Source organism: Tauraco erythrolophus, chromosome 4, assembly GCF_009769465.1.
Source record: "Tauraco erythrolophus isolate bTauEry1 chromosome 4, bTauEry1.pri, whole genome shotgun sequence".
Classification (NCBI taxonomy): Eukaryota; Metazoa; Chordata; class Aves; order Musophagiformes; family Musophagidae; genus Tauraco; species Tauraco erythrolophus.
The window spans coordinates 46,241,283-46,254,773 of NC_141468.1; the positions used below are offsets into that span (position 1 = coordinate 46,241,283).

Consider the following 13,491-nt stretch of genomic DNA (forward strand, 5'->3'; position numbering starts at 1 on the left):
ACGGACAGAAATTAACACCAAGTAACATCATGACAACAAACTAATAAAAGATGAATTATTACTCTTGAAGCATGCACAGTTTTCTTTTGCAAGAACTACATGAAACCTAGATGCAAAACGTCTTTCAAAAGTTGTGGTCAGGTATGACTAGATACGAGTATTATTACCACACACTTTCGTTAATGAGAGTAATTGCAAAACGATGCTGTATGACATTACACTGCTGTGCAAAATAAAAAGCCGGGAAATGCAAAATAGACAGGTATAAGCTGCAATGTGAGATGAGAACCTTATTTGGCAGGATATTCTTGGCGCCAAGATTCAAGGACGAAACTCTGGGGAAGCCTGAGTCAGGCGGGTTTTCAGCTCCGTCCCCTAACAGGGATGCAAACACTTCTTCAGTTCCCTGCGTTCCACGCCGTTTGTCACACAGCTAAGAAGTCACCAGAGACTTTTAGTGCCTAACTTAATTTTATGTACTGCTTTCAGCATAGCTTATAAGGGGCCTCTATTAAACATTTACACCTCTGTAAGAGTGGTACACATTACTGCTTGAAAAAATTTCAACAAGTTGGGTCCTATCTAAAGTAAAGGATGCTATTTAAGCAATCAGAACTGCACCACAGCACTTCTGTGGTAGTATCTTTCGACTGTTTTAGAAATTGTCTGCAACATTTTGGTGAAATGTTAAGCCTTTTCAGAATAAAAAGTTAAAAAAAAAGATCAGGAGTGCTTTTAATTCAATTTTCATAGGCTCTTGTATGACTTATGACTAAATGCACAAGTCATAACTAAATGGTCATGCTAATAAATCATGTTTAGATGACTTCACCAGCCATCTAACCTATTCACTACTGAAGTTAACAAGGAATCCAATCTGCTGTGGCACAACTTTATAATTATACCATTAGGTGAACGCTGATTATGTAGACAAGAATTTCATCCTAGTCTCACCTCCAATCAACCAGAAGGATTCTTTGAAAGGTATTGAGTGATTTCTACACTAAACAGAATTATTATCCAAGCATCTATCACAAGCTAATCACTTGCTGAGAACAAAAATCTGCATTGCTGCTACAGAGGAGTGAGAGTAATCCAAGATACTTGGACAGGTGGTTACTGTGTAAGCAAGTCAGTGTCGTGAGCTGATAATTTGAGCAACTTCTCCCTGCGCTGTCTTGGATTAAGAGCTCCACAGGAATTCACTACTAAGGTCACGCGTTAACCTGTCAATTAATGCACATAATTTGACTCATTTCAGGAACCTGACACAACATACACTATAAACACAAGGTTCAGTGTTACAAATGAAATACCTTCTTTGTCTAGCAAATCTGTCTACTGTTGTTGACTGTAGTTCAGTGTGGATGTTTAACTGTCTCAAATGTATCTTATGATATTGTATCTTGTCTAAAATAATTTGGTAAGATTAAACATCTTAAAATTTCTTCAGTTTCTCATTGCTGCACAATCTAAGAGTAATATCAGGATTCCAAGAAACATCCATTACAATTGCATACACAAAACAAACTAACAGTTGGAACAAAACGATGGCAATTTCTAACTAGAGTGCAAGGGCCTTCAAAGAGGTCCTGGGCTTCCCAATAGTATTTAGCATGCAATCAGGTACAGCAACGCAGTTGCTGTGGCTTAACAAAAGAGTGACTCATGTCTCTCACTGGGGTCCCAGGCTTCAGAATGCCTGAGAAGCAAAATTCCCCTACCAGTTTCATGACAGCAATACTAACCCAAAAGCAGGTTTCTAGCAGATCACCATAGAGAGATATTTGGCAGTCATTCCAGACACAAAAGGTATTGGTAACTGTGATCTGCAGTTTCTTAATTTGGAATTAAGGAATACACTAGACACATTTTGCTACTGTGTGACAATATTAAAGATCACTATTCCCTTTTTACAGCAGGATACTCTAAATCATTCTCATTTTTATAAATCATTACCTTTCATTTCAAGGATTCAGAGTATTTATTTCACAAAGGTTGAACCTCAGTTACTCAGAGCTTACCCATTTGCGTGTGAGCATGTGAAGGGGATCTCATGCTCTCTCTAACTGATCCCTTTTTCCAAGCTATGTTAGTAGCAAAAAACATTCTGACATGCTTGGTCCAAGTTTGCTAGGGAGAGGGAAGGATTCAGCCCATCTAATTTTAGAAGCCTATATCTGATCTAGTGAGACCTCTTTTGTCATCAGTGGGGAGAAAAACATACACCTAGAATACAGTAAACCATGTCAATGTTAAAAATAACTCTGACGATCTCAAGTACTTTATTGTTTCTTGCTGCTTTTGCCAATATATATTTACTCAACCATTCCCACATCTTACACTTAAATGTCAAACTGTTCACAACTAATGAAATTTTCTGCAGTGTGTTCATACAGTGCATAGCACAACAACTAGCATTCATAGACACTACAACATTTGAAACAAAATGTACGCAGAACGGAACCAAAGATAACACGAAGCAAAGGATTTCAAACTCTTTCCAAGGTATTGACAATGACAGTTCCGTGTGATTATGGAATAACTTCCAGAAAAACTGTCAGTTGTGATTTGAAAGTTTCAAGGGATAGAGAACCTACACGTCTCTCCCACTGCAAGGCTTTATGTTGGCTTTGGATTAATCTTCTCAGCCTTCCCAATTTGGCCCACATCCCCATACACATTAGTAAGTAGTACACAGCACAGTGAACCACAAGCAGAGAACCACTAAATTGCAGCATTACAAATAGGAGAAAAATCAAGCAAGGAAGTCCAAGTCAGATGTAAAACTTGTTTTGTGTTTGGGAGTGGATTTAGCATTGATTCACTCACTGACCTGGGGCTTTCCACAGTATCACAGAATCACAGAATGTTATCTTTTGCTGAAGTTAAGTAACAATTCTGATTGTAATTGTTTTTCAATGTTTAGAATGTTGCCAGACCTATCATCTCCATATTTTCAATATAAAATAATTGAGAAGCTGCTTTCAGTCAAATAGTTCTGCTTCAGGAAAAACACTCACATGTCTGGTATATTTTTAGATCTATTCTTTAAAAAAAAGCCCGTATCTCTGAGCTTTGGATCAAGGACTTAAAATTCAGCCGAAGTTTTTAAAAACTGTGCATTTTGCCCCTGAAAAGGAGAGCAGCAACTTCTGACAATGCTAAAATAGAAGTGAAAGAGTAGGTTAAGGACTGGAAAGAAAATATATTTGTCCAACATACATCAAGTCAATATTAACTGTCTTGTTTCCCATATGTCAGAGTAATTATATATTTACAAATTTCATAAACTGATAATAGAATGGACAAGTCAGTGAACATGTCTAACTTCAGAAATGTATTTATTCTGCTTAGTAGATAGAACTAGAATAAATACTGGTGAATGGCAACTAGAATTGACTGAAATCTTAGATCTAAACCAAACTACTTTTAAACAGAATTAGGCTTAACTGTTGCACAGAGGAGAAACAAAAGGAAACTAAGTCATCAAAGCTGAAATAACACTGCTGTCAAATTCTGTTCAAATTGGGCAAGTTGTAAGTCTTCTCATAAAAAGCGAGTTACAGAGTCAGTAATAAACTGATTAAGTCTTAGCAGCTACAACTTTCTAAGCTTCCATCTGTTCTGTACATGTGCCATCCTGGGTCTCTGCCAAATTTGAGGACTGGGATTCTCTTCTGTATTGTCAGTGACAGGACACTCCTGCTGTGCTCTGTCAACAAAGTAGTGCCTGTTTGACTACAGAGGTGACAAACTTGGAACCATGTAGGATACAATTAATACAGACAGCCTGGTAAATGGAAACTGAGATTGCTGTTCAAGAAGAATAGAAAATATGGATGAAAAAACAGGAACAGCGAAAGCATTACATAATAAAGCCACTAGGGAAAACAAAAAGTGACAACTTTCAGAATATTTGTTGAAGAAATGAAAACAGAGTGAACACAGTAAGAAAGAGTCTACCAAACAACTTGAAAAAGTATAAAAACATTTCAGAATGAGGAATCTTGCCAAAGAATCTGCAAAGACAATAGATCAAGTTATAAGAGGCATGCTCAGAGGAGACAATTTCTCCGCAGAAATATTTTTGTTGGTGTTAATCATGGAAAAGCATGGTAAGGGTCTCACATCAGAGTGCTTCTTCATGGAAGACTCAAAGATTCTGTTTCAAACAGAAGCACTGGTAGAACTTGAAAACAAATTAACAATTTAAAAAAAAAAAAAAAAAAGATAGCTGCCAGAATGAGAAGGTATTTACTCCTTGCGCTTTGAAGGAACTATGGAAATATAACAGTTACACTACTCAAAATCACATGTGATCTCTCACTTAAAACCGCCCTGGTACCAGTGGTTAACATAATCGCTATCTTTAAGAAGAAGGTAGAGTAGATAAAAGAACTATCGACCAGTAAGCTTGATACTGATACCGAATAAATTTGTGCTAGTAGTCTAAAACAATTAGGGAATAGGCAAGTAAAGATGATATAGTGTGGAAGAGTCAAGAGGGCATCTGTAAAATAGTGACACTTCACAGATCTAATACAGCTTTTTAAGTGAAAAAAATGTCCAGAAGAGAAAGGTGGTTGGCAGCCTAATGAGTTTCAAAAAGGCATCCCCAAACCTTCTTAAAGAAATTAAGCCACACTGGAATAAGAGCTAACGTCCTTCCATGAATAAATCACTGGTGAAGAGACAGCAAATAATGGTGGGCCCTGATGATCAGCTTCTGCAGTGGATGGAGAACCCAAAAGAGTTCCAAGGGAACTATGCTTTTCTACATATTCAGGAAGATGTCCACAGATGCTACTCAGAATAGAAGAGATGAGGGTGAATCGTGAAAACATGCAGGATTTGTCTATTAGGAGTCGCTGGGAGGTGAAACAGGAGATGAAATTTAGTGTGTATATAAGTACAAAGCAAGACAAAAAGGTAAACATGCTTCTAAATTTACATATGCATCAACCTCTGAGCTTGTCACTATCACTCACAGATAACTCCAAAAGTTAAGTTAGACTATACACACATAATAAAAACAATAAACTCAGTGCTCAGCAGACAAACAGGCAGTTATCAGTAATTGTCAGGAAAGAAATAGAGAACAAAACAAAACCACCATTAAACCACTCTACAACTCCATGCTGTACTGAACTCTTCAGTTGTTTCCTGATCCCAAATAAAATATAGTCAAACCAGAAAAAGTACAGAATGTTACTAAGAATCCTCTGCACAAAGAACAACTAAATAAAATAGAATTCTTCAGCCTAGAGAAGAGGCAGCTGAGAGGGGCCGTGCTCTCTCTGCAGCGCTCAGCCACATAAAGAGGAAGCAGTTGTTCCCCATGTCTTCCACTGGGACACCTTGATGAAATCACATGGAAACAGACTGCAAATGACAGGTTCAACTTTAACAAAAAGAGACTGTTCTTCACATTCCAGGTAATTAAGCTGTAGACCTCTCTGCCATAGGCTCTTCTGAATGTTAAACACATCCATGAATGTATGAAAGACTGGGCAAAATTTTAGAAGGGAAGTGCATCCAGACCCACTAAATTCAGCGATGCCATCTCTGGTTATGGGTGCTTTCAAAACTAATACCATGTGCTTGCTCTGTTGGTATATTTTTCTCCCTACGCATGTGCTATTGCCTCTTAAGACTCAACAGGCAGAGCTAGATGGACTCAGTGCTGGGTTTGCACATGCCCTTAGGTAACAGAAGAGGAGAAACAAGACTGGCTAGAGACTAGAGGCATGAAAGGAAAGAGACGGAACATTTGCCACAGGTATTATAGTACACAGGAGGGGAGTATTAGGCATAATTGGCAATGTTTATCAGTGAGGAGGGTTGCAGGACTGAGTGCAATCCGTGGCAAGGGGATTGAAGAACACCAAAAAAAAAAAAGAAGAGGGGGAAGAGGCAGAACAGGTTTCACAGACGCAAGGAGTGTTTTCCCTAAGATTGTGCGTGTTTGTTTCAACCCCAGAATCAGTAATTAGAAGTTTGTTAATTGACAATAAATTAAACTAGGAAATTGGGTCCTGATTTGAAAAGCTTATCTCCAATTAATTGAATATTCTAAAGCTATGAGTGGTTTTCATTTGAATTTCCAGGTTTCTCCTCCTCTCATTAAATAATAAATTTTATGGTAAACATCAACACCGTTAACTTCAAATCCCCTACAGAAACAGGATTCTGTTGTCAGAACCAGGACCCAGTAGTGTTGATTTTGTGAAATAAAACCTCATACTCTGGTTTTAGTTATGTGACATCTCCTGAACTTCGTGTTTGTTTCCATATAGGATACAATCTACTGTTAAGTAGGAGTACAAAGAAGGTAGCAATATGAGTTTTAAAACTGAGTAAAATACCGAAATGAGCAAGTGTTAAGATCTCACCTGTAAAAAGTATGAGCCAGGGGTATCTGCACTGGAACTCTCATTTTGTATCGTATTCTGTTGGGTAATAGCATCCTCCTTCTTTCGCTCCTTCTGCCCTGCTTCATCATCTTCATATTCATCGAGGCTCTAAACCAAAAAATATTCAGTTAGAAAACAGTCTTTTTATGTTGCTTCACAGGCCTCCCATATTTCACAAAATTCACACATCACTGAATATTTTCAAAGATTAATTTTATATTTCGGAAAACTTTAATTACTTGTTTAAATGCCTTTATTTTCCATGGATACTGGTATCTCCAATACAAGAATAAAGTTTGACAACTAACTGCTTTTCTTAATCACAAAAGTAAGAAATAAGCAAATCAAGGATCCAGCTTGACAAAGCTTTAGGCAATGTCGTTCAAGATCAGTGCTAATCCTGCTGTGAGCAGGAACTTGGACTATACCTGAGGTGTCTTCCATTTGAATGATTCTACAATACCGTTTTGTCATAAGCAATAATTTTACCTCTACATAAGAGATTCTGAGGAAGTACAGAAATGGCAAAAAAAAGTCAGTTGTACTCTTCACTCAGCAGCTGACCTTTTTTGACACAGGGGCATCTGCTGAGATTGAAGCATCGGTCTGAATCATAGAATCATAGAATCGTTAGGGCTGGAAGGGACCTTCAAAGGTCATCTAGTTCAACCCTCCTGCAAGGAACAGGGATATCTCCAACTAGATCAGGTTGCTCAGGGCCTCATCCAACCTGGCCTTGAACGTCTCCAGGGATGGAGCATCCACCACCTCTCTGGGCAACCTGTTCCAGTGTTCTACAACTCTCATGGTAAAAAATTTTTTCCTAATATCCAACCTGAATCTACCTCCCTCTATTTTAAAACCATTACCCCTTGTCCTATCACAACTGGCCCTCCTGAACAGCCTCTCCCTATCTTTCTTGTAGGCCCCCTTGAATGACCCATCTTAATTTTGCTCTCCTTGTTTATGGATTTGTCTTTGAAAAACAGTCATTTTTAAACTAGTTGGACAGTCATTAATTACTAACAATTAACACATATATAACATTTTGGTGCTTCATCACAAATATTTCATACCAGACTTGTTGAAACACTTGATTCAGAAGGATTCAGTTTCTCAAGGATTGACTGCTGACAAGTGAGACACCCAGGGCGGGGCTGGGGGGGGCAGTGTGTGGAATCATCAGTAACATTGTCTCTGTTCTAGCTCAGAGCCATGTTGAGGCCAGGTTAGAAATGTGAGGACTCCACTAGCTTTGGACTGTCAGTTATGTCTACATCGGTCTATTAGTTTAAAATACCCAAATTTACAGAAAGAAAAAGCACGACCTCATGTTTAGAAGACCAACTGGAAGCAGACATGAGGCTCAAAAAAATCTGACCACAACATCACAAGCTATTTGCCAGCACTCTACATTAAAACAAGAGGTGTGTGAGACCTAGTTACAAAACCACAAGGAATTAACCATTCTAAGATATCTGAAAAAGCTTCTAGATCAATGTGCAATAGCTTAAGAAACAACGAACAGGGCTACAAGAGAACGAAGATGAACATCAAATTATTTCAACGGAAGTTTCTAATGCACAAAAACCAAAATCACTACTCTGAGGCTAATGCAATTTCACCAGTCTACTTCTCATCAACACTGTAATGCAACTCATGTAGACCTCTCTACTTCTATTACTAGGAAAAGGCATACTTGAAAGATTATTACAGCTGAAACATTACACATTCAAAAATACTAAGTGGTCTTTTCAAATAAAATAATTATAAACAAACGAATATATAATTTGGTTCTCTCAGGTCCATTTTTAACAGAGTGTTTAAAAAACATTGTCACAGCACATTCTAGGAGATGATCTTTAAATCAACATCCTTTACCTTTTATAAACTTTGAAGCTTAAAAATTTTGGTAACATAAACTTAAGTCTGTATCCTAATTTATCTCATTGTCCTAATAATCCATTCTGAAGTGACAAAATAAGAAATAATGGGCCACTACTGCAACAAGAAACAGAGTCATCTTCAGCTCTTACAAAACCAGTCTTGTTCAGAAAGAACCATGAGGCTCACAGAAGATCTCAAACATAAATTAATACTCAAATGAAGAATGATACTGCATTAGAAAAACAGGAAAACTTTTGGATTGTTCTTCCAGCCTCAAAGCTGTTCATGTAAGAGAATTAAGATCTCGGATAAACTCAAAGGAAAGAGTTTGACATGAGTTTGGAAAAGCAGCTTCTAGTAAGTGAAGGATAGAACTGACTGGAGACAGAAGAGATCAGTAATCTTCACACACCTCAAAAAAGCTTTGCATTTTCAAGGAACAACATTCTTTAAGGAGAAGCATAAAACTCAAATTACAATACTGTAGGTAAAAAAAAGAGTCTTTGTAGCAACTAAGTAGACAAGTGTTCCTTTCCTCACAAATTCTCTCCTTCAGATACATGCTTCTCATAAGCTTTCCAGAAACCATCAGCATTCCACAGCAATATTTTTCTCTGAATACAATGACATCTGCAAGGAAGAATGTTTTTCTTCTCTCTTTCAATATAAGATCGCTATTCTCTTAGCAGTTTTAGACAGGAACAAAATGTCATCATCTGATACAAAACTTCCAGCCATAAAATTTTAAACTAAGCTTTTTCAGTTAGGATTTGCCAGCAATGTCCATTCCTATCTTTTCTCTTCTTCTCAGGAAGGTCCAAGATCACAAAAGACTAATCAATACCATCAAAAGCTATTACTGCCCCCCTCCCCCTCCTAACTCATAATTCCAAAGTTAAAAGCTTTCTTCTCAAGCATGGAAGAGCGAGCAACAGTTTAGGCAAACCTAATTTGGAGCATACAACCTGCTTTGAAGGCTACTGGGGCTTGCTCCTGCTCCAGGTCCCTTCACTGAAGCAGGCCCTGAGCCAGGTGGGGCCAACACAAGTTCAAGTGGCAAGAACCACAGAAGCAGTGGGTTTTTATTACTTGTTACAGATGAGGTAGAAAAGTCACGGACAGGTTGACGCTCACCATCTGCAGTCAAGGTGGCACAGTTGGCTAGGGTTGCCAGTGCCTTCCTACCTTAAAGCAGACTACCAGTAACTATGAAGGACCTTCTTGGGTTTCCCAAACACAAAGGCTCCTTCTTCCCAGCACACAGACAGGCACATAACCACATGCTAATTTAAACAATGTTCATGAAACGCCTGCTAAGCACAAGTCAACATGATAATAACTACAGAATTTTAACATTTTACTGTTTTTCACTTGAGCTTTGTTTCAATAACTATTAGCCTTAATAAGGAAATCTGTTTGGTTTGACTCACAATGAAACAAGCTTTCTTATGCAAAATACTACTTTACATTCAATATCTGCTTATGTGCTTCTCCATCAGCTTCAGTGAGATTGTTAATCTTAACGCTATTTATATTCTATGCTAACTTTTAGAGTAATAAAAAAAACAATTAAAGCCAAGTTTCAGTTGACAGCGCAATTACTACTGAAAAATTAAAAATGGACAAAGTACTGTTAAACACCTTAAAAACCATTTTTGTATAAACTGCCCTGCAGCTGAAACTGTCTCAGAGCACAGGACGTTTCAGTCAGATGGATTACTGCATTGCTGGCGTTGCGGGCTTCTCTCAAATACTCCACTTTGCTTTAGAAACTAGTTTCACGTCATTGAAAAAGACATAAACGCAGTAATTACTTCCTCTGTCAGTACAGCAGAGAAATGGACTTGTAACCACCGAGGTGTAATTCTGGCCCATTATACAATTCTCTCTGACCATTCCCTTCCCCCTGCTTTTTTTTTATTTTGCTGCTAGGCACATACCATTTCAGATTCTTATTTTCCACTAAAATCATCTGAGTTTTGTACAGCAGATATTCAATGTGACATTCCCACATCTGATCTTAATATAAGGAATCCACAGAAATTCTTTAGGTTTTCTAGCATTTCAGTAAATGTTTGAGGCTGTAGTATAAACATTTTTCTGTAAACCTCTAGTATGGAAAATACAAGCAGAGTAAGATGCTTTCAAAAGAATCAGACTGATGAAGAAAACAGCCACAAAGATACCCCCACATTCCAGCACACCACCAGCCTGCAGTTTAAGGAGACATCGTACAAAGAATATTTCTAAGGATACACTGGGTTGCTCCCTATAAACATTTGTGCATTGCAAAGAACAAACAAAAATTGGGGAGGAACTGTCTTTTTCATGAGAACAAGCAGTATTCCTATAAGCAAAAGGCCAGTTTCTGAATGCACACAAGCTGCTCTTGCCACAAGCAATGGTGCAAGTCGAAATGTCGCTGTCCCCACCCCCCTTCCTGCACCAACTTGCTTTTGCCTTGCAGTTCTGCTGGCCGAGCACATACCTAAAAGCTTCCCAGTTCATTTCATGAAAGGTCAGTCAGGTTAGTTTCAGCAGTTTTAATTAGCCCAGTTGATTCTGCCTGAACCAGATGCAAGCCCATTCAAACTATTTATTTCGCAGAACACCAGGGACAGTTGCACTACATCAGCTTTTTGAAAACGATGAGCACTTGAGATAATAACATATTTAACCACTACAGCAAGATGTGCAAGCAGATATATACTCAGCAAAACCTTGCTATTAACTTCACATTTGGACAGTAAATAGAATCTCTACAACACAAGCACCTTCAGTTATCTTGACTTTTTTTTTAGCTTCTTAACCATGCTGACAATCTAGGAGAGGAAACAAATCCAGGCTTTTTCCTATTGCCAAAACAACTTTATACAATTTAAGCAAAAAAAAAAAAAAAAAAAAAAAAAAAAAACCAAAAAAAAACCCAACACTATTTTACTGCTAGGATGTTTTTCCATGTTTAGTAATAAAGTTTGAAGTGCACTATCACAACTTCTTATCAAGATGCTGGAAAAGTGCAAAAGTTTTATTAAATGTAAATATTTCCTAATAGCTTCCACAGTAGAAATGCAAGACAAGATATAAGAATTGTTTTTAACTCTGGAAAAAAAAAATAACCAGGCAATTAACTACAACAAAATACATTTTGGAAATCAACATTATTTTTCTCTCAGCTTTTTTACAGAAAAGTTTGGAAAAGATCGAAAATTGAAGACTATTTTACCCATCATTTCTTTATAATCATTCTTCTTACAGCAGCACTGAGAACCAAATGCTTCTTCACTTTACCATGCACAGCTCTGTTACCTGTCAAATATCATCTTCCTACCTCTTTGCACAGTATCAATCCTTTCTGTCATCACCTCCCAAAACACACAGCAAAACCATGCAAAAATCCCAGGCCTCAATGATCTGAGATTACACTACCTTTCCCCTTCAGAAACACCGCTTTTAATCACACTTTTTAAACACATCTCTATTACCAAGTCCAGACAGTACCCAAAATATTTAAGTAAAATGGATTTACAGTAATATAATCTTTTATTAGAATGACAGTATAATTGGAAAAAATGCCTCTTTTTCACTACCCAAGCCTTTCATCAAGTTTAACTTGCCTAAGTGCTTTTCATTACAAGCTGAAAAACATCATCACAGAGGTGAAAAGAGCTGATATTATTCATAGGAACTATCTAAAACCTACAAACAGTTTTACAGATATGGATTACCCAGTAAAAGATTTTATTTTTTTAAGAATACTTGACCTTAATTCTCACATTAAGAGAGACCAAAAAAGGATACTGAACTCAAACACCTTATCAGAATGATCTTTGAGCACTTCTAAAAGCCTACATACCCAAATGGAGCAGTCCAATATCAACAATTAGTATGATCACAAGCATGGATTTCTAACCCAGAAAAAGAATAAAGGCAGGAATCTTTGGTATCTGACATCAAAAGAGACCTGAATGCAGCACTGGGTCAGTGAGCAGCAGGTGGGCCAGAGCACAGCTGACTGCAGCCATGGGATACGCTCATCCTTGACCATGCTGCCAGCAAAGCAAACCAAAAGGACGAGCATCACTTGAGATCAATGTGATGCACATCTTGCTCTACAAAACTCATAGTATTCATCATTATATGCCACATTTACATTTTTCTTGAAGCCTATACTTTTCTCACCCAAAATGAGAACTTAGAAGTGCTCACTATGTACACACATTTATATTTCAGAGCAAATACAATTTGCATTCTTTCTTTCAACAAGATAAATTTCAAATCCACTTAGAAATATTTGGGGGGTGGGGAAAACCGCTACACACTGGTTTGTCTGTATTAGAGCAAAATAACAAAGTATTTTGAATTCTTCTAAAGCTTTAAGTAAAACATCAACTACATCAACACCAGAATGTCAATTATCCCTCTATTATAATAACAAAAAGCGGCTATGTTTGCAGTTTGTTATTCAGCAAGATACAGGGTTTGGCCACCACTGTCTTCAAACATACCACAAGAATGAGTTCAAAAGTCAAATGTTTAACTTAAACTAATCACCAAAAAATCCTTTATCACAAGGCTTGTCAAGAATGATTGGTGGAAATGCTCAATTTAACTATTTCGTATGTGATACTAAAGTCACAGAGTAAAATGCCAGGGATACAAGAGAAACTGCAAAAGACAAGCTATCCAGCATTATTAAAATACTTCTAAGAAGAGAAAACCATAATAAAAATTACGGATTGGCAAGTTATCATAATTAAGCACCAAACTATTTAATACTACACTCAAAGTTAGCATCTTAGACCCTTTTCAGAGTGATCACCATCTAAGAACAGAAGTACCAAACAGTAGAATTGACTGAAGATCCTTATGCATAGGAGTCAAACTGCTGATGACTGTTTCATGAGGAAATTATTATATGAATATAATAAACACTGATCCAAAAGTACCCATGCCTTGCTCTTAAAAAGAAAACAAAACCCAACAGCAAATAAAGGGGCTAAGAGAAAAGCAGCCAAATCCTCTTCTTGCTGTTGGTATGATCCACAGGCAGTTCCAGCTCACCTGACTTCCAGAACTACAGGGCCCAGACTTCAGATACAGCACAGCTCTATATGCTAGAAGAGTAAAATTGAGCATTCCCTTCCCTTTTTGAAATTTTGCTCACTGCTCTTCTTACTTACGTGTT

General features: G+C 37.5%; 1 protein-coding gene across 2 annotated transcripts in view; it reads right to left on the reverse strand.

Annotated features, from left to right (window-relative positions):
* The window catches only part of PAWR (pro-apoptotic WT1 regulator), a 78,810-nt gene that overhangs the window by 30,436 nt on the left and 34,883 nt on the right, over positions 1-13,491 (reverse strand). For both annotated transcript variants that reach the window (XM_086610548.1, XM_086610547.1), the window contains one exon: positions 6,396-6,524. In XM_086610548.1, the coding sequence (XP_086466674.1) occupies positions 6,396-6,524 (129 nt within the window). The remainder of the gene's footprint in view (positions 1-6,395; positions 6,525-13,491) is intronic.